This window comes from Nymphaea colorata, chromosome 3 (genome assembly GCF_008831285.2).
Source record: "Nymphaea colorata isolate Beijing-Zhang1983 chromosome 3, ASM883128v2, whole genome shotgun sequence".
NCBI lineage: Eukaryota > Viridiplantae > Streptophyta > Magnoliopsida > Nymphaeales > Nymphaeaceae > Nymphaea > Nymphaea colorata.
Genome location: NC_045140.1, coordinates 9255971 through 9276527, shown reverse-complemented (window position 1 = coordinate 9276527; position 20557 = coordinate 9255971). Strand labels below are relative to the sequence as shown.

Here is a 20557-nt window from a genome sequence, read left to right as displayed (position 1 = left end):
AGTCTCAAGCCACGAGGTGAGATTCCACACTCGGGCGCTAACAGCAACACAAGAGGAAAGGCCGGCGTAGGGCTGTGGCTCCAATGATGAAGACGCCGGTCGGTGGATGAGAGCGCTCCAAGGGTCGCGCGATTGAGGACTCTCCTTGCTGAAATCGCCTAGGAGCTCTCCATACACTTGCTGGCTGACTTGGTGACCTGCTGGGATCCACGCCGGAAGGTCGCCGGAAAAGTAGCAGAGGTGGCCGGCGGCGGCCTGAGGACGCCGGAGATAGCTGGGGCAAGACCCGCCGGTTCCAAGACTCTCAAGGATGCACTAGGCGGACTTCCTTGTGGACTAGGGTTGGAACCAACTAGGTGCCGGTCTTGGGCAGGGTGAGCTCGGGCTAGGTGGGACCAGGTGGGCCCGGGCTAGGTTCGGCCAATGAGCTGAGGTAATGGAAGGTTAGGCAAGGTGGGTCCTAAGGTTCAAATCCTAGGTTGACCTGGTGAAGGGAAGGGCCTAATTCGTGGGTTCCTACAAAGTAGCTAGGGTAGGTTTAGGCACCTAGACTTAGGGGAAATGGAAATGGGTGGCGGTAACTTGAGGTAACTCAAGTGTGGGCTAGGGTGGCTCGGTGGAGGGTAAGGGGGCAGAGAATATGGAGGAGATATTACTAGGAATCGAGCTCCAAGATACTAGGCGAGGTGGCGTTCTAGAAAGGCTGTCTCCCAAGTAAGTAGGAGAGAGGCTAGGGATCTCGATGAGGTGGCTAGGTGAGGTGGCTGGTTGGTTGCTGAGGTGTGTGGCTGGGCAAGTTCCTAGCTAAAGTGAAGGATAGGTGGCAGGTATGTAGAGGCTATCTCCTAGATGTTAGGAGAGAGGATAGGAAAGGTGGTGAGGTGTCTAGCTAGGTGGCGCAACAAATGTGGGGAGATGGACTTGGGTGATGAGGTGTAGGGGCGAGCTGGAGGGGAGAGACTCCTAAAGGCTTCTAGAAAGGACACTTGGCTGGAGGAGGGAGAGCTAGATCCTACAATATTGGAGATCAATCCTAGCTACCCGATCTCCCCCTTGATCTTCTCACCAAATGGTGGGTGATCCACCAAATGTGGAAAAGAGAGTGGAGGGGAATGACGAGCTGGCTTCTCTCTCTCTCAAGCTACCTTCTAACTCAACAGGATCGTGCCATGTGTCAAGATGAAGGGTAAAGAATGAGCAAGAAAAATCACTTACCAAATGTGAAGATCGGCTAGGGTTTCCCCAAGCTTGCCGGCGGTAAGAATTCTTCCCCAAATGTTGGCCGGTTTTTCCCAATTCTCACCAAGAACGCTAATCCGCCAAATGTAGCAAGATAGGTTCGTCTTGGCTGGCTGTCCTCTGCTGGAGTTCGCCCGAAAATCGAGAATGTTAACCGGAATTGAAGCAGCGGTGGCCGGACGCCCAAATGTGCGCCGGAAAATTGAGAATGCTAGCTAGATTGCCATTTTTCTAATTCTTTCTTGGGCAGATTCTTTTCTTTTCTTTTCTTTTCTTTTTCTTTCTGTTTTCTTGCCCTTTTTCTTTTCTTTCTTCTGACTTTCTAGCGAGATTTACAGAACTGGACCGTGGCTGAATTTGACTTGAAACCCACGGTTCGAATGATGATTTTGAGTAAGAAATCAATAGATCGACGTATTTAATCAAGGAGAAAGTAGGTGACTCGTAAGGAACACTTTGAAAGTGGTTTCCACCGTGGAAAGGAAGAGATCACTGGCTGGAAATCCAGCAAACTCCTCCCTAAGCCGAACCCAATGACAAAGAGCAACAACGTCGTTGCACCCCCTTTCTTCCTCGTTAAGGACGCTTACCTCTTGATTTCAAAGGATGGATGGATGTCTTCTTCTTTCTAGTCGCCTAGATCAATGAAGACCTGCCCTGCTGGAGTCGTGGCCCTTAACCTTGCTGGTGGAGAAGCTCGGTTGCACCATGGACGCCTTGGATTGAAGTGGGGAAAAACCGGGAGGAAGAGCTACTTTGCGCCGTGCACTTGGAGACTCCCAAAGCCGATCAACCTTTGGCCGAGTGGAGGAGAAGAGCAAAGAAACCAAGGAGAAGAAGAAGAAGAAGCCGCCGGTTGAAGGTCTTGACCTCGAGGTGTTGCAGCAATGACTGCTGTTCTACCTAAGCTACTGATCTACCGTTGACAGAAGAAGGCATGGAGAAGAAGAGAGAATTCGAGAAGAGGAGATAGAAGCTAATTCTACTAATCACTCAAATTCTATTCCAATTGTTCAATAATCATCAAAATTGCTTACCAAAACAAAGGAGTACAATGTATTTATAGTTCGGAATCAAAAGTGGATCTAAACATGTGATCCAACCCTCAAAAACGGAATCCAAAACGGAATTGAATCCAAAGCAAATGCGCACTCTAAAGCAAAGGAACGCAAGCAGGAAATCAAACTCGAGACTTAGTGTCTCGACCCTAACTCGTCTTCCCCTTAGCCCGCACGTTGTGGGCCTTGGCCCTAAGTAACTGGGTTTAGCGAAGACCTAGGCTGGACTAGACCGGACTTGGACTCAACCCACCGCCTTGGTATTCAAGAGCCTTGCTTAGAGTCGTTGCCTCTCCTCCCGCTCCTCCCTCGGCTTCGATTCTAAGCTGACCATGATCAGTTTGTAAGGTCTGCACCTGCTGTACTACGCCTCCCACTCCTCCCTCTTGACCCATTTGGGGTCAACACGGTCATGAAGGGCCTGATTCCACATGAAGGGCAGCCTTGCTTCGCCCGCTTTGGCTGCTCTTAACCTCATTAGTGGCTGCTCTCGGCCAAGTCGAAGGTTGACCCGTATCAGATCCACCCTCCTGAAATGGAGCTTGTCCCCAAGCTCTTAACGAAGATTTCTTTTGGTGAACCTGCTCGCAGCCACTCTCTTCTTTCCGTTTCCTCTTTGGTCCATAGTCTCTAGGTAGCACCTTTAAGGAGTTTCTCAAGTAGACAAAACACCTTCTCGGGCCTCTAGAGTAAACCTTGGTAATCACCCGAGTCATTTCATTACATCGATCCATTCGGCTGAGTCGCGATTGCCCTGAACCATAGTCACGAGGTAGGTGCCCGATATATATACTATGCTGCCCTTGCAGCTGTTTGCTCTTTTCTGTGCCCTCAAACTGTGGGGTGACCTTGCCACGATCGTGGGCTTGCCACAGCCTGCAGCCCGTTCGTGGAGCTTGTTGCTCCACTATGCTCAATGCTCGTTCTTTATCCTTTGCTATAGCCCGAGGAGCCTTTACTGTGCTTCTTCCTTCAGAGTCTTGGGCTAAGGGTGACTCTGTCGTGCATGTTCCAAGTGGGCTGAAAGGATTCCTCAACTCTCGGCTGCAATTTGGAGAGTCCGGAAATTGATAAGCTCTCCATCGCTCCGGGTAAAGCTTGTCAATGTAGTGTCCCAGAGTCGTTTTGCTGAATGGGTGATGGCCACCCTCCTTAGGATGTATCTGACTTTGTGGAGAGACTAAGGCGGCCCGTGAGTACCCTTCGACTTTGCATGGTTCTGAATGTGCACTAAGGGTTACTCGATCTTCTGAATGTGCACTAAGGGTTACTCGATCTACCTCGTTGTAGTGGTTTTTCTCTGGGTTGATATTCGGGTAGATGCCTGTACTATCAAGCTGGTTCTCTGAGCTGCTCATGTCATCACTTTCTGACTCGGGGAGGATTCCATCTGATGTGGCCAAAATTTCTTCCTCTAACAATTCCTGGATAGTGGGCGGCTTAGTTCTTTGCCCGAGTCCAGGTTTGCTAGGGCTCTTCTTTTGCCTTTGGTAATGGACGACCTCTTTAGATTTCGTTCGGGTCAACCCACAAACTTGGCCCTCTTGTGAGTGTCGTGAAATTTCACTTGCTATTACTTGGGTCGCCCATTGTTGGAGCTTCATCCGTGTCTTGGTACAAGAAGATTGTGAGAGATTCAAGTTCATACCACCCTCCTGAGATTCTACGTTATCTTGGGCAGGAAGAGGAGGTGGTTGCATACTCTCGTCCTTGGTGGGATGCCCTACTTCTTCCATTTCCATGGGGGCATCTCCGGAGTTGGATCCTATGCTCTCATTGTCGAGGGGCCCGTTTCCATCTAGAATGAGTTCTTCCTGTAATCGGTATCTGATTAATTCTACTGTATCATTAGGAAGTATGTGCTCAAGGGGTTCAAGCTCACAAGGTTCTTCTTCTTTTTCTCTCGTGGGTGGAGCTTGACACGACTCATCCTGTTTTTGGCCTGGTATGGATGTCGAGCTGGATCCCTGCATTTCATTCTTAAGCTGATCTTCTTGTGATACTAACTGGATCACACTAGGTGCGAGTTCCTCACTTAGATCGAAATCCTGACATAGGAGATCAATCTCATCCAAAATTTCCTGGGTGGTCCATGATGCGATTGACTCAACATCCTTGGTATTATGCCCTGCCTTACCAAGAGGTAATGTGTCGAGATTGTCTTTGCTTTCACACCCCTTTGATAGAACTCGACTCATTGCTTCAGCATCCACTTTGGGCTTTGTAGTGCCCTCCCTCTCAACCTTTTCCTCTGCTGGCTTTGGTTGAACGCCTGGTTTAGTCTCTTTTGGATGGGCTATGACCTTATAAGTAGAAATGTCATTCTGTGTAGTCATAGTTTGCGTTTCTCCTTGAAGAGGTCCGGGCTTGGGAAGGAGACCTTTATTTGAATAGATCCTCCTATAAGTTTGAGCATTGCCCGTTTTTCGTGGAAGTGGTTGCGGCTTTACATGATTTCCTCTTTCCTTAGTAGGGGTCAAGGCTTCGACAATGATGATGGGCAGAGAACTACATAACTCCCGAAGATTTTTCTTATATTACTCTCATCACCACAAGTGGCTTGCAAAAAAGACATGGTACCGAACAAAAGAAGCTTGGAGGCCAACAATAGGAATATTTATATGACTGGACAATACAATGGCCAAGTATCATGTACGATTTTTTGCAGACAATAAATTAGAACAATAAATATTAACTCAAAAAACCTCAACTTGGAAAAATCTTCTAAAGGTTATCACTCATGTTTCTTTAGTAACTTAATGTAGGAAGTTTTCCTTTTCAGCACCACAGAGAGACAGAAAGAGAGAGAGAGAGTGGGAAGGCGGGAGAGGCTGTTGCAAGACTAAAAAAAAAAAAAAAAACGTAAAACCTTCATCTCTTTTTGCTGCAAAAGGAAATACTAGTACATGGTTCATTTGATTTTGGAGTTTGTGATGATTCTATCATTAGAATCCACAAATAAGAGATCATGCCCTATCTAGAAATAAAGACATTTACATGCACAGAGCTACTTAACAAATAAGAAGTAAAACCCTTGTTCTGCAAACTTGGGGAAACTACCGAGATCACTGTCAAAACAAGAAAGAGATTAACTCCTTAAGAACTTGATAAGTCTATAGTAAAGCTGACACTAAAACTGCTAAGGACACCCAAGGCCAAACTTGCAATGTTATTTGCAGAGTGTCGTTCGTCAGATCTGGAGCAGGACTCACCACTAAATAATTATAAGAATTCAAGGAGTAGGTTTGCTACTCCCACTTGCCAGAACTCACATCCATACTTTAAATCATTTGTCACAAAAGTTCACCACCTCCAAAACTCTGAGAATATAGCAAGATGATACCTGAGATGGGTCAAGAGTTGGCATCCGCTCCAACAACTCCAAAGCATGTCGATCAAAGCTGAAAGCAAAAATAACTGCATCTCAGGTGCACATTACCTCTATATAAACACACATTACCTCTATATAAACTGGAAACAATAACAATAATAAGGTGGTAAAGCACTGAGTGATGCTACCTCAAATAGAAACAAGTCAAAAGGTTCTTCAAGAGTGATGCTACTAGTTTAATTACAGAAGTTGAAAAATAAACAATTCCTAAAGTGTGGTTGCTTGAAAGGGCAACCCTGTGTCAATTTAGATTTTTGACTTGTGCTCCAACTCTCCACTGATTGCATCCGCCCTTACATTTATCCAGAAGTGCCTGCGGCTGCAATGACGAACTTGAAAAAAAATGAGAACAAAGAAAAACAAGGGCATAAACCTAGAGCTTAGACCCACTCACGAGCAAGAACTCTAAGCTCAACTAATAAACACTCTAAAACGATATACATGAAACAGAAAATAACCAAAATCCTTACTTGAAATCTATGTTCTCTAAATTAACTGGACCTAAATATAAGCAAATTTGAAAGACCGTGAAAGAAGCCTACACGACTCTGACTTAAGCTGTCATATCACACCCAAAATCCTAACTCAATTCAGGTAAAAGAAAGAACAATTGAAACTTGTTTGGTTTCTGCAAGCAATCAAATTTCTGCACATATATGTAAATTTCTCTAGCAAAAATTCTCTGTTTTTGACATCAACTTTGCAACCACTGGGTCAGATCAGATTCCCTACAATAAAATAAACTAAACCCAAGGGATAAGTCTTGGCAAGCAAAACAAATCATTCATCAAATGTTAAAGTCACCCAAACATCCACAGTTTCGGAATAGAATTCTGCAGCAATCTCTGCAATTGTAGGAGATTTCCGACGTAGAGGGTGTGGTTTCAAGCTCTGAGGCAATGTACATGCATAACACTTGGCTTCCTACCAATTATGACAAGCTAACAAACAAACAACAAAAACAAACAATGACAGCATTTGCCTGTCTCCGTGCGAACTTTTGCAACCAGCAATAGTCAGTTTTTGTTTCAGCCAAAAATTTATGTAAACTCACTCAAATCAAATTGGATGCCACAACTTTGTTGGGAACTCAAATAAAAACTTGATTTTGAAGAACAAGATCAAACTCTCGTGCAACATGAATCGGCTTTTCCAAAACCACTGTACATCCACAAGAACACTGATGAGTTGGGCTTTAAACTTCGACATCAGCTGCATGAATCAAAAGACACTGACAATGTAAATAATAATAATAATAATAATGATAAAAAAGTTAAAAGCTAACGACTCTTTCAAGCCCTTTCCTAAGCAAACCTTAAAAGAGAAATCAACAAAAATACCGTCTAGCCTTCACAATAAAACAAATTGTGATGGGAACATGGAAAGGGGAAGATGGAAAATTCATTACACTCAGCATGAGTGGAATATGTTTGACGGGTTTCATCTATTCTATGAATGGACTAGCGGTTTGGTAATAAAAAGGACAATATTTTTCAAGAAACAGAGAGGGGCTGGGAGTTCCTCATATGCCCATGAAGTCAGGAAACATTACAAGAGATGTCAAGTGTTTACTTTTAAATAGTTTATAAATCATCAATTTAAATCATAAATAGAAAGTGCTCGTGTCGTGCAAATGATATGCCTTTCATTTACCCTCAATACCGTACAAGCATCGGGATTCATTTCGCATCAATGTTGTTGAATCTCTAGAAGGGAAGCCTTTAAATTTCCAAAAAATGAACATAAAGTAATCATCCTCAACGTCTTAGGAAATCAAAAAGAAGAGCAGATATTGACCCAAGGATCGCACATCCATGAAAGATTGTCGCATTTCAATTCCTTCGAGTTCAGCCTTCATGCCATTTATCTCTTGACAGGTACCTTTTTTGTTTTTCTTGGTTTTGCTTCTTTTTCTTCCTTTTTTTCTGCATTTGCCTTTTTGCCTTTTCATTTTTTCTTGCTTTTGATTTTCTTTCTCAGGCCGACCTTCACCTTTGAGGGAATACCTCACCACCCCAAAGGCTACTACGAAGCTCCACCGCATTGGTGGTTAGGTGTAGTTTTGTCACATATCAACCCGTTTCACCTTGCGGGTTTTCAACATGCCAAAAGTTCATAAGTCATTATCTTCGCGGTATAGACATAAATCACCTATATGCCTACCCGGTACTCTTGATTATTAACCCAGAGGAACAACTACACAAGCCCCGAGCCCATCTCTCAACTCTTATTTTGCTACCTGCCAATATTTTATAAGGCATTATGGCTTTTCTCTTAAGATATTTTCCTGCTAAACCCTTACAGACACTTGATCACTAGAGCCAATACCATCTCCTAGTCTTGACTTTCTCAGCTTCATAGGATTTTTCCAGATTTCCTCTTCTAATGATTGACAACAAAAAAAACTTGAAAGTTTCCTTTTACTTGGGCAGGTAGTAAGAACAAAACGAAGGCATATCATTGCATGATAAGACACTTTTAAAATGTTTCTAGGCACAATAAAAAATTTTCTCTTTCAAAAAAATACTTGACATCAAATGGCATATCACCTGGAAGTAGGAACGCTCTTCTACCAAAAGAGAAGTTTTTATGAAACCAGACTGATTTGTTGGGTAGAAGAAGAACTTCATATGCTCTCCTATGGGAAGATCAAATTATCCAATTCAAAAATCGAACTATCGAATTCAAAAATCAAATACAAATCATCTATTCTACTCTATCCCCGCCAATCTAATCACTCCTGCCTTGCACCTTATGCTAAATAAATCAAGAATTCAAGCAAAAAAAAAATAAAACAGTCTATAGGAACATAAACACGTCCTAAAAACGAAGAAGTGAACCTATATTTTCTAAGTTGAACCCTTACCAACTATAAGATATAAAATTTCACTCAAAAAAAAAAAATGAAAACAAAACAAACCTTTCCACCAATGTCATGTGAGGTTAACGACTAAAGATCCAAAATTCTAAAAAAAAAGAAGAACACTAAATCATGTTGCAAATCCAACCTAATTGGTCCAACTGAAAACTGGTGGCCATTTTACATATGCCAAAGAAGTTTTAGATACAAAAAAAAAAAAAAAAAAATTGAAGGTCGTTTTTATATTCAAAAAGGATTTTTAATTTGGTGAAAATTTTATCAGAAACACAGGACAACAGCTACAATTCCTAGTCTACTTCAAAAACGATCGTACAAATAAAAGTTCAATGTTCTCCAAAACCTTAGGCCATCTCCCTCGCACAAGGGGCGCCCGGCTTGGTAATTTGGAGCAGAAAGCACATCCAGGGCTAATTGCAAACGAATGAACAGAAAAGCACCAAACCTGAGATTTTTTTTTTAAAAAAAAAAAAAGAATTAGTGATAGTCCAAGATTAATTCGCCCTTCTAAAGGGCTCCCCAGGTCCACTGATTCACTGATCTTCCTGTATGCTAACAAAGAGGCATTCCCATGTTCAAGTCATTTCAGCATTTGACGTGAAGGGATTGCAAAGTGGCATATTGGGGAGAAGCAGCTGGTGAAAGAACTTCAGAACCGCTACACCATACAAACAACCCAACCATTCCTATGCAAAAATGAAACAGGATTGATTGTGTTCACTAGATATTAAGTTCAAATCCTAAACTTTCATAGAAGTGTACCAACAATTGTACTTGGAGCATGCAATTCAACTCAAAAAAAAAAAAACAGATGACGTGCCCCGAGGCATGTAAACACAATAAAAGAAACTGTAATGGTGAGTAATTATGACTATGGCATGATATTTGAACTTACAAAAAGTAAACCAGGAATATCATGAAATTGGGCTGCATAGCTACAACGAAGATTCTAGTCACAAGACAAAACCCACATAACCCACCAATATACTGACAAGTTCATCATCGCCAGTCAAGCTATGATAAACATCGAAGAGAAAATCACACATTCTTGTTTCCTAACCCTGGTTATCCCATGGTCATACTCTCAGTTACAATTCATACGGTGTGAAATCAAGAAGCAGATCACCAACGCATAGCACCAAACAGAAATCTCTTTGCACATTAACAGAAAATTCTTCGTGTAAATATCTACTAAAACCCTAATAGCCAGTCCAAAAGGGAAAACTAGAAACATAAACAGTTGATCAACCCAGAGAAAGAAAGCCGTGAAAAGCCTCTTGAAGACCTCGAAGGAGACGCAAGTAACCCCAACCCAACTTTAGGCAATCGGCCAAGACATTTCGCGAAAACCAAACCCACACAGTTGAACACCAAAAAAGTGACCACCCAGTGTCACCGATTGCTCAAACCGCTGCAAAACATAGGAAAGGAAAGCAACAAATCATCATTGAAAAAAAGGAGAGAAAGTGGCGCTCCGAATTACCCGTAGGTGCCCTCGCCGATCTGCTCGAGCTTCTCGAAGCAATCGACGCTCTGCGATCCCCACGAGGGAGACTCATCGAGGTTCAGCTGCCCGAGTGCGGCCGCCGCCATCTGTCGCTGCCTCCCACCCTCCTGCCCCCACTTGAGGCGTCGTCAAGGAAAGCACCGAAAGCCTTACGCGCCTATTTCAAGCAATCTCTTCGTCCTCCTCCTTCTGCTGCTGCTCCTGTACGTCAACAGGAGGGGATGAAGCAGAGACGGTTTCCGCAGAGGGTTTTCCCAATTCGAAGAGGATGAAGAAGAAAGCGAAAGTACAGGGATGCAACGACCTTGGCTTCTTTGCCAGTAAATCCAAGAGCAACAACGTAATTTACTCAGCCTTCAGGAATGGCTCTCCATCCACGAGTCGCCTAGGCTAGAGATATTCAGGAAATGTCTGTAAAACCAAAGGGGCATGTTTCGTTAAAATATTTGCCGTATGAAACGCAACAATAATCTGATAGCCACTTCATGAAAAATGACGCTCATGTTTATGTTTGTAGAAACATATTCCCTACTGATATAATTATTATTTTTTATTCATAGGTGAGCGGGTGCCTTGATCGTCTTAAACTAAAAACAATAGTTTAATCCGATATAATCATATGGATACTTATAAATCATGTTTCTTGAAAATAAAATCATGATTAAAATTCGTTTCTTACGCACTGATATGGATCAAGAAAAAGAGTTCATAGAGAAACGCCCAAAACCGATCAAAATTAAACCTTGTGCCAATTGAAACGCTAAACCGATTGAAAGAGGTATTGAGAGAGCGAGGCGTGGATGGAGAGACAGAGAGAGTAAAAGGAGGTCATCCCCTTTTCACCCGGCTGAGAAGGTCGGAGACCTCGTCGCTGGAGCTGGTGGCGCCCGCTGCACGGCTTTGGGAAAGGAACGAAAAGGAGAGCGACTGGGAGTGGAACAGTTGAATCATATGTTGCAAAACCAACCATGTTCCGAGGACTCTCCTGTAATATGACATTGCAAAAAAAAAACTTTACACAGAACCCTCCCAATGATAGAAGTCTCAACAATGCATAACAACACAATGCCGTAGATATCAAATGAAATACATTTTGAAAAACAAATAACAGAACATCAACAGAAATGCACAAAGATGCAGTTTTTCTCCTCATTTTTGGAACAATTAAGAGATGGTTTAGAATCAACAATTTAACGCAAAAAAACAAGTTAAAGCATGCCATAAGACTCATTACCACAAAAATAGTTTCTCGCTTGGACTGAGAGACATGATGATAAAATCATAAAACTAGAATGTCAGCTCAAGTGACAGGGACATGAAGCTAAAAAATAGAAAGACGAAGATCCAGGGTAAAGGAAGGAAAGAGAGCCAAGACAGCAAGAGCCTCATACCCAGTATATTTAAATGGTGGTGTTTATCTGAGAAATCATAACAAATTATAAATGCAACTTTTGCCCTCTATCCTAGCTGTCATAACCAGCTGTGGATCAGCTCCAAACATGCTAAAATCCTAAAACAACAACCTTATATGCCATTGCCACAAGTAGTCAAATGTCAAAGGCAGTGCAGAGGAGGATATTTCTCCCCTTCAATAGACACTGTTTTCTTCCCTGCTTAATAAATTTGTACACGAGTGGCTTCCTTGAGGATGCTTGCTTCTCGTCCCAATAACACATATAATGCAAACGAAGAGGAGGATATTTCTCCCCTTTAATAGCCACTCTTTTCTTTTCCCTGCTTAATAAAATTTGCATATGAGTGGCCGCTTTGAGGATGCTTGATTCTTGTCCCAATAACACATAGAATGAGAACACACGATTCCAACATCCTCATGTGCTCCTCAAACAGCCATCACACAATTTCGACATCCAGCAATGCTGTTTGCATCAAGTCGCAGGAAAGAATGGACTCGGCATGATAAGTGTTGACTGATGAGCATTCAGTCCTTGGCGTCTCAAGGTAAAACCGAAATGGCTTCTAAGGGAAGCAAAACACACGTCAGGGTGCATTCCACATGTCATGTTTGCTTCTACCACAGGGCCAGAGATCGCTAGAATGCTGCATTTGCATATTCAAATATCCTCCAAGGTGGATCAACCACTTTCATATCCTTTGCTATTTCAGCCTATATGACTTGCTGATTCAACATGGAAACCCTTTCATATAATTCTTGCAACAATTACCCTTGTCATTGTCACGATAACAACATGGGAACAACTATATTCATAAGAACGCTTTGTGGACTTAGGAGCTTAAACGTAAATTTTCTAACATTACTTCTTTGGAAAAAAGAGGAAATTTCTATATCCTAATTTTAAAGTTCAAACTTTAAAGTATTGATTTCTCCCTTATCAGAGACACGCCCACGAAGTTTTACCAAAGTTAAATATGAAATTCAATAGTTATACAGCAATAGATATTTACAGCAACTTAAAGAACAAATAGGAACATAGAATGAGCGGAAAGATCTTGCAGTTTATTGCAAAAATTTGATCAGAAAAACAAAGATATGAGCATCAATTACACAATAGTTACCCAATAGATAATGTTGCCTGCGACCTAAACTACAGTATCCACGGCTGAGTTCCTTACAGGTACATGTCACCTCAGTAATACATAAGTACATGATTGCATCTGTACATGTACACACGTGACACATCATAGAAGGCTAAGAAAATGTTTTCCCCACTAAGAAAAGCTATTTAGCTATACTATAATGTTAGGAATTCTTGATCTCTGAGACTCTTTCAAACAAGAGCATAACACCTAGCAGTGTAAAGGTAATCAGTGCACTAAGGCACACAACTTTTAATCATAGACGCAACCAAAACAGTGCACTAAGCCACCAAGAGCAGGCTGATAACACAGCAACAAATAGTTCAATAAAGGCACCAAGTCCTGGAAAATCTACTGTCAATACAGTAGCATATGATCCACAACAATGGCACTAAGGCCCCAGTGCACCAACGCACAATATCAAGCAATATACAGGGCACCAAAGCCCAACAATTCATAACAGGGCATCAAAGCCCAACAAGAATCACACAGCTGAATGAAAGAGAATTTCTATTCAAGAATGAAGAAAGGGCTGTGAAACAACCTCTTTTAAGAATATGTTACAAGGGGTTTAAATAAGACAGCGAAGAGCTGTTGGAGAACCCAACAGAGTCCAATATCTCTTACAAAGGAATAAAAGACAAAAATGAAAATAAAATGGATATGAACGTAAAAAATACAACAAACATTCTACACATGTATATATCAGACTACATATACGTATGTATATAAACCTGAAATATATATGTGTACTTTATATATTCTAACATATAAACCTAAGTGTAGTGACTAAACCAGACTACCATTTACTGAAACCCAAAAAGAAACTGAATTGGTCATCGAGTTGCAATGAGATTAACCTCAGGCTTCATAGAGGCTGACTACACCCAGGCATAAATGATGTATGCACATACATGGGCAAAGCTGAATTTTAATGGTCAAAAGAAAGAGAACAAGAGATCAGCTATGATAAAAGAATAAATGACAATTACACAGAACATTTAATAAGATTAATCTATGTAATTTCTTCCTAGTGAAAGTACAAAACTTTCTACGTAAGAACATTGAGCAGGGAGCATGTACTTCAAATTTTTTATCTTCCATTACAATCAAGCATGGTAGCAAGCAAGAAATTTGTAACTTGACCAAATAATATTTGTTTATTCCAGCAACTTCCTCACCCCTTTAGCAGCGTAAGCTTATTTGTCCATAAAAAGATAAACTAACCTAACCTAACCTAATGAGAACTTTGGAGAACACATGACACAAATGGATGTGTTTAGAATTCCAGAACTCCAAATGAGGTTGGGATAATAGTCACAAACATTGATCCTGGTGAGGCTAAGTCTTATGATATGAAGGATACCCAATTCTCCTTAGATGATTCTAGGAACTCTTCAGAACCAGTACACAAACAATCATTTTCAGTAAGAAGTCCAAAATTCCGAATGAGGCTGTGTCCACAATCACAAACAATGGTCTAAACTGATGCAACATATCAGGACTTGATATTTTTCTAATAGATCTAGTAAAACATGTCACTAAAGCTTTAAAACTACGGAAAAAATAAGTAGGGAAAAAATGGAAATGTTATTTATTAACGAATAGCAAATAAATGAAATTTTCACAATAATATTCTAATAATGTCGAGATACTATAAGAGATACTAAATTTCATGTATTTTCAATATCTTGCGAGACTTTAACATTTGTGCTTTCTAATATCTCATGATTTACAACTTACAGTTAACATTACTATATGATTATATGAACAACAATAAGACCAACTTGTCTGCGCCAATGCAACACTAGGTTGCTACAGGTGCAAGAAAGGACACAAAGGGTTAAGAGACCGACCAGATATAACTGTCACCTTATTTGAGTAATAGGCTATGCTGCTAAACGCATTAGGCAGAGCCTAGGGATTGAGTAAAACATAGAACCAAGGCACTTGCGCCAAAACAAATAAAACAAAAATAAAACGCAACATTAGATTTTATATACAGTCACATATATAGACACATCATAATACTCATATATACTCAATTTTTTTTCGTGAGTCCTTTTGACATGGGCCCTAACCTATCCACAAGCTTCAAAGCCCCAGCAACCTAGCGACGGCCACCAAGCTCTCCCCAGGTCACGTGCTTGTCAGCTGTTGGAGAAATTTGTCTGCACATCAAATTTGTGGCCGCATTCACTCTACTCGAATCAACGTCCTGTGTCAAGCAAGGCCAACAATAACAATGTGCATCTATGGTGATATGTCCTACTGCCTTGCAGCATGCCATGCGTTGCTCACAAGCTGATCCCATGCACCAACTGCCTCACCTTTGACTTCAGGTCCTGAGTGTCAAAAGAATCCGTCAATGTTTTCTTGCAGCACGGCCTCACTCAACCCAGCACAGTTGGGAAGGATAGGATTTCACTCATCCCATCAATAAACCCCATCCCAAAAATAGTAATGTTGCAGCAACCATTAGTAACCCCACCCCACCCCCCACCTTTCCATTCTGTCTTGGGACATGTGTTGAAGTATCTTTCCATGAGTAGGCTGCTACTGCAATGACCCAGAACTGCTGCCACATACCACACGACCCCATCATCCCACTGCTTACCACACATCTCTTGGGCTCCCTCAACCTAAACCAAGGTTTTGGTGTTCGCTCAGATCAGTAACCCTCTAGGATCATAAGTTCTCAGTCCGAACCTGGATCCACCTAAAACTTGGACTGAGTACCCAAACTTATTTGAATATCCAACCTGCAAAAACTTGGTTAAGCCAAGTTGGAAGGCCATGACCCTGGCCAAGACAATGTGTCATGGAATGGAGTTCATCAGTTTTTCCTTGGAGGGCCCAAGATCCTGCTTAAGCAGGTCTACCACTGGTAAGGCCCACATCATCAGGTGTCCCAAGTGAAGTTCAAGACATTTTGCATAAAAACAGCTAGCTAGGTGAATGACCAAGCTTGGGGACCTAGCTGCTAAGCAAGCCTTTGACAACAGAGCCAGTAGGGTATTGAATCAAAGACATTCAAATTGGGTCATACCGAAGACAAAATTAGAGTGAATTTTTACATGTAATTAGGTTTAGAGTCTTTAGACATTTAACATCTTCAAATGGAATTATAGAGAAGACAAAAATAGATCTAATTTTTACAATTAATTAGGTTAGACATGTAACATCAAGTTCAGTACCAAAACAATTTTTCTCATTGAATTTGACCAAGTGGATTTGGAATCAAATCAAATATTAGACTATAAGCAATAAAGCAGACCATCAACTTCATAACACAATGGCACATGAACCCTGTTGTATGGAATGCAAAACTGCAAATTACACCCACCAAGCTCAAAAGCATCTAAACTAATGGCTCTGAACCATGATACCAGAAGCATACATAATCAAATGTTCCTTAAGCTAGAAAACAGATGGTCTAAGTCACAAGGATATGCCAAAAATGGTGACGCACCCGAGTCAACGCGGATGCGGCCCGACAATACACCCAACTTGGTTTGACCGAGTCGGGTGTGGCTGGCAGCGCCCAACTTTTTTTTTTTTTCTTCTCCATCTTTTTCCTCTTCCTTTTTTCCTCTCCCTCTCCTTCCCCCTTTTCCCTTTGTTTCTCTCTCTTTCCCTCTTTCCTCTGGATATGTTTCGCATGATTTATTTACCATTTTAGTAAATTCAATTACTTTATAGCATGGTATAAGATTTAAATATTTGGTAGCACAAAATCCACAGCCATGAATTCATAGATATGGGGCAATTCAAATGGTTGATTATGTAGTTTCGCTTGCATAATGACATACCCTCATAAATTGTGGTGCAGTACAAAAATAGTTAAGCGTGTTAAGCACATGCATCATTGTGCATTTGGGCAATACAACCAGATTTTGTTTACAGCAAAAAAGTAACGAAAATTAGGCACCCATTATAGAAAGTCCATTCAACTCTTTTCATTTTGCATCTTTGCTATCAAATGACAGCTTGAAACATCAGATGGAAAATGCTTTTACCCTGAGTAACATGCAAGTCAATTGCAGTAACTGCACCTGCCCACTCAGGTGCAATCAAACCCTATAGAATTAAGTTACTAAAAAAAAAGGTTTATCCTTCTAGCTTTAGGGCTCAATTTCTTGCTCCCAAAATCACCAGAAGCTTCATTTTCATAAGTCCCTTCTCCCTCTCCATCTCTTTTTGTGTTTGGGTTTCCATGACTAACCAGCAACAGCAAGAAGACATCTGGCAGCAACAACCATCCATTTCCATCTCTTTCTCTCCCTCTCTCTCTATCTCAGTTCCCTCCAATGAATTTGATGAAGACCAATCACCGAGAGGCGAGTAAGCCTGGGTACCGGGCCGGGCTGCCTCCGTGTACCCGGTACCCTGCCCGGTCTGGCCCGGGCTCGGGCCGGGAAAACGGGCTATCGGGCCCGGTTGTGCAGCCCGGGTCGGCCCGGCCCGTAAATAATTTATAAAAAATATTTGTTATTATTTTTTAAACTTAATAATGTGTATTTTATAATTGAAATATATTTTATATTATTAAAAATAATTATTTTATAATTAAAAATAATTTTTTATTATCAGGCCCGGGCCGGGCCCGATGCCCACCCCTAGAGGCGAGTAGCAATGACTTTGACAAAAAACCCCTTCTCTTCTGACAGCTAGTGGGTGGTGGTGACACCTCTCTCGCTCTCAATTTCCTCTCCCAAATTCATCGACAACTTCAACCAGCAGCTATCAGCTTCCTCTATGCCTTTTTTTGGGTGACCATCAGCCTCCCTGTCTCATCACTTCCAGCAATGGCCGATGGTGAAAGAGTCCAGCCTCCCTGTCTCATCACTTCCAGTTCCAGCAATGGCCGATGGTGAAAGAGTCCTCTTTATGGTGTTTCTCTCCACGCACCATGACCTCACACCTTACAGCTTACGTTAATTATGACTTTCCTGTTTGCTACTGTTATAATCTGTTTTATTGAATTGTTGTTATTTTTTTAGTTTTATTTTAGACTCTGGTTTAACCTGTCTTAGTGTCTTATAATCTGTTACTAATCTGATGTTGACTTATTTTATAATACTTTACTTTTATTAATACACTCTGCTTTATAAGTATAACCTGTCTTAGTGTCTTAAAATCTGTTTTAATCTGTTCTTATTTTACTTCTAATTTGTGTGCTGTGAACTAGCTTTAGCTGACATATATAATCCATCCTACTTTATTCTGTAATCTATTTTGTATGTAACGATCTGATTTAATCTGTTTCACTTTTATTATATAATCCGGTTTATCACCTGCCTTGGTCTTTTATAATTGGTTTTTATGTTAATTTTAATCTGTTTGTAGTGAACCTATTTTAGTGAACATGGACAATTCTTTTTCAGTGAAATATTGATAGATTGATACTATGACAGCTTGATAGTTGTAAATTGTTAGGTTTGTTGTTTGTGAACTATATATGCACACACACACACACACATATATATATAAGAACCCAAGTTTTTCAGAAAACCGCTGCAGACAACACCATGCACCCATGTGGCATAGCTTCTGCCCTGTTGGGTTACCAGCAAAACAGCATTTCCAATCAAGTAATTTCTTACGCGATCCATGAACTGTGTAATATACGTCTTCTTTAAGGTCACACAAAAGCAGTTCAACTTGCGAAGAAAACTCCCAGTTTTTCCCCCAACCGCTTAATTTGTTATACGTCTAAGTAAGAAATCACATTTGTTAAAGAGTATAACACTATAAATGAACGAAAATTCCCTGAATTGAAGGCATTGACAGTAACTGACTACAAACACAACATGGATCAAGCAACAAGACTCCACAAAAACGATGAATCGAAACAGGAACATCCCAAAAAAATAGATACAATCACATCCAAACCTTATGGCTCTTTGGCAAGTACCTCTAGATGATAAATAATCGTTTCTAAAGCATGGCATTCTAAGAACCTTTGATTGTGTTTTCTCAGATGGACTCCAATCAATTCAACATCTTACTTGAAAGAGAGGCAACCATATATACCAACAAACAGCGTAAGAATGGAGAAGGCCATAAATACAAGACAAAGAAAAAGAAAGAGGGTTCATCGCCAAAAAAAAAAAAAGCATGATTAGAAAATATAAAAACTTTTCAAAAGAACTTCGAAGTGATTCACCGGCATAAACAAGTGAATTACACAGGTGTTCACAATTCAATTTTCTTACTTGTGGAGTCTGAGCGAGCTGACTCGGCCATGGTTGGGAGCCGTACGGTAAGGACGTGGGTGGTGGTGGCGGATGCATGACTTGACTACCACCTACAAATGGCGGAGGAGGCTGTTGCATGGGAGGTGGCATAGGTTGGCTGCTACCCATAAATGGTGCTGCAGGTGCCTGCATCAACGGGGGTACGCTCTGAGTAGCTCCCAAGAACGGAGGTGCAGGCGGCCGCATAGTGGGTGAACAAGATTGGCCACCGCTGAATGGCGCTGGGGCTGCTTGCATCGGTGGGGCAACTGAAGCATGACTAGCGCCCACGAACGGCGTCGCCTGGGGCTGCATCATTGGACCCGGTACTCCTTGGCTGCCACCTAAAAATGGGGCGCGAGACTGTTGAACCTGCGGCAGGATGCCGGGAACGTTCTGACTATCAGCCATCGGACGTACGCCGGGTGGCGGCGGAGGCCCACGCGCCAAACCAGGCGGACCCTGCACGGTAGGAGGAAATCGAGATCCAGGAGGCACAAACGCTGCTGGTCCGTTACTTATAGCCGTCGGACCGCTTGACGGCGGCGAAGCGGAGAACGGGCCGGCCTAGACGCGGCCGGAGGAGGCGGCTGAGCGAACCCCATCGGTCGACCAGGCCCAATATTCCCCGTCACAAACGGCGGAGGCGACACGCCCCGAAGAGGAGGAGCGTACGTAGGTGCGTCCGTGCGAGCGATGGGCATTGGGGAGGATCCGGCGCCGGCAAAGGGCGCAGGACGAGTAACCGGCGCGTTAGGACGAGTAACCGGCGCGTTAGGGCGAGTCACGTACAGGTTCTGAATACCCGCAGCTAGAGCGTCGGGTGGCCCCTGAGGATGGCCGGGGTAGCCAGGTCTAGGTGCCGATGACGCCATAAACGGCCGATCCTGTCGAAATACCGTCGCGGACGCGCGCGATTTGTCGATAAACCAAGGATCGTCGCCCCCCGATCTAGACGAGGCCGGGGTCGTCGGAGATCAACCTCGGAACCGCAAGAAAGAAAGAAAGAGAATGAGGTGATCGGATCTGAGATATCTGATAGAGAAAGAAAAGTGGAGCGCAATTAATAGATTCGTAAGAAGACGGAAGGGAAGAAGAAGAAGGGAGAGAAGAAAGAACGAAGAACGGTCTCTATCGCTTTCTCTTCCCTTCTTCCGAACGAACGCGGGCTATGCGTAATTGAGAAACGCAAGGGTGCTGCAATTAGTAAAATCTAAAATGTATGCTAACGCGCACACGCTCACCCCCTCTCTCTCTCCTCCGTTTTCTTTTTTCGCCTCCTTTTCTTTTTGTTCGCTAAATCTGGCACCTCATCGTCCATCTAAGCCGATTTCTTGGTTTCTTGTTTTAAAACATAATTTTTTATTTACGACTCAGTAACTATCAGCTTTTCACTTTTTATGGAGCAAACATAATTTTTTATGTACGACTCAGTCAGCTTTTAACTTATTATGGAGCATTGCATAGCTGGTAAAACTGATTCATATGAACTACTCACATCACCAGTTGGTTCATATGAACAACTCACATCACCAGTTCAATTCCTATTGGCGCCGTGCTCTATCAGTTGAGTGGGGCGCATTTATTAAATTGACCGCGCACTGTCTTCTCTTCTCGTATAAGTACCGAAAAAAATAGTCCTACTTAACTCCGTTTGTTAGATGTATACAGGCCAATTTGTTCAAGACT

General features: G+C 42.1%; 3 protein-coding genes across 4 annotated transcripts in view; all 3 read right to left on the bottom strand.

The window, feature by feature from the left end:
- The window catches only part of LOC116251544 (SUMO-conjugating enzyme UBC9-like), a 58470-nt gene extending 52735 nt beyond the window's left edge, over nt 1–5735 (bottom strand). Inside the window, exon 1 of the mRNA XM_031625880.2 lies at nt 5641–5735. Within this exon, the coding sequence (XP_031481740.2) occupies nt 5641–5720 (80 nt within the window). The 5' untranslated portion in view covers nt 5721–5735. The remainder of the gene's footprint in view (nt 1–5640) is intronic.
- Nucleotides 5736–10818: 5083 nt separating this feature from the next.
- Nucleotides 10819–20078, bottom strand: LOC116251614 (uncharacterized). Of its 2 annotated transcripts, none has more exons than XM_031625980.2 (2): nt 18848–20078; nt 10819–11058 (listed from the first exon to the last, which is right to left on the bottom strand). In XM_031625980.2, the coding sequence occupies exons 1-2, from the start codon at nt 19277–19279 to the stop codon at nt 10834–10836; spliced, it is 657 nt and encodes a 218-aa protein (XP_031481840.2). In that variant the 5' UTR covers nt 19280–20078; the 3' UTR covers nt 10819–10833. The 2 variants fall into 2 exon arrangements, with proteins under 2 accessions (XP_031481840.2, XP_049932494.1); XM_050076537.1 differs by lacking the exon at nt 10819–11058 and adding an exon at nt 14316–14974.
- LOC116250040 (U1 small nuclear ribonucleoprotein C-1-like) lies at nt 19387–19743 on the bottom strand. The gene has a single exon (XM_031623369.1). The coding sequence runs from the start codon at nt 19741–19743 to the stop codon at nt 19387–19389; it is 357 nt and encodes a 118-aa protein (XP_031479229.1).
- Nucleotides 20079–20557: the final 479 nt, after the last annotated feature.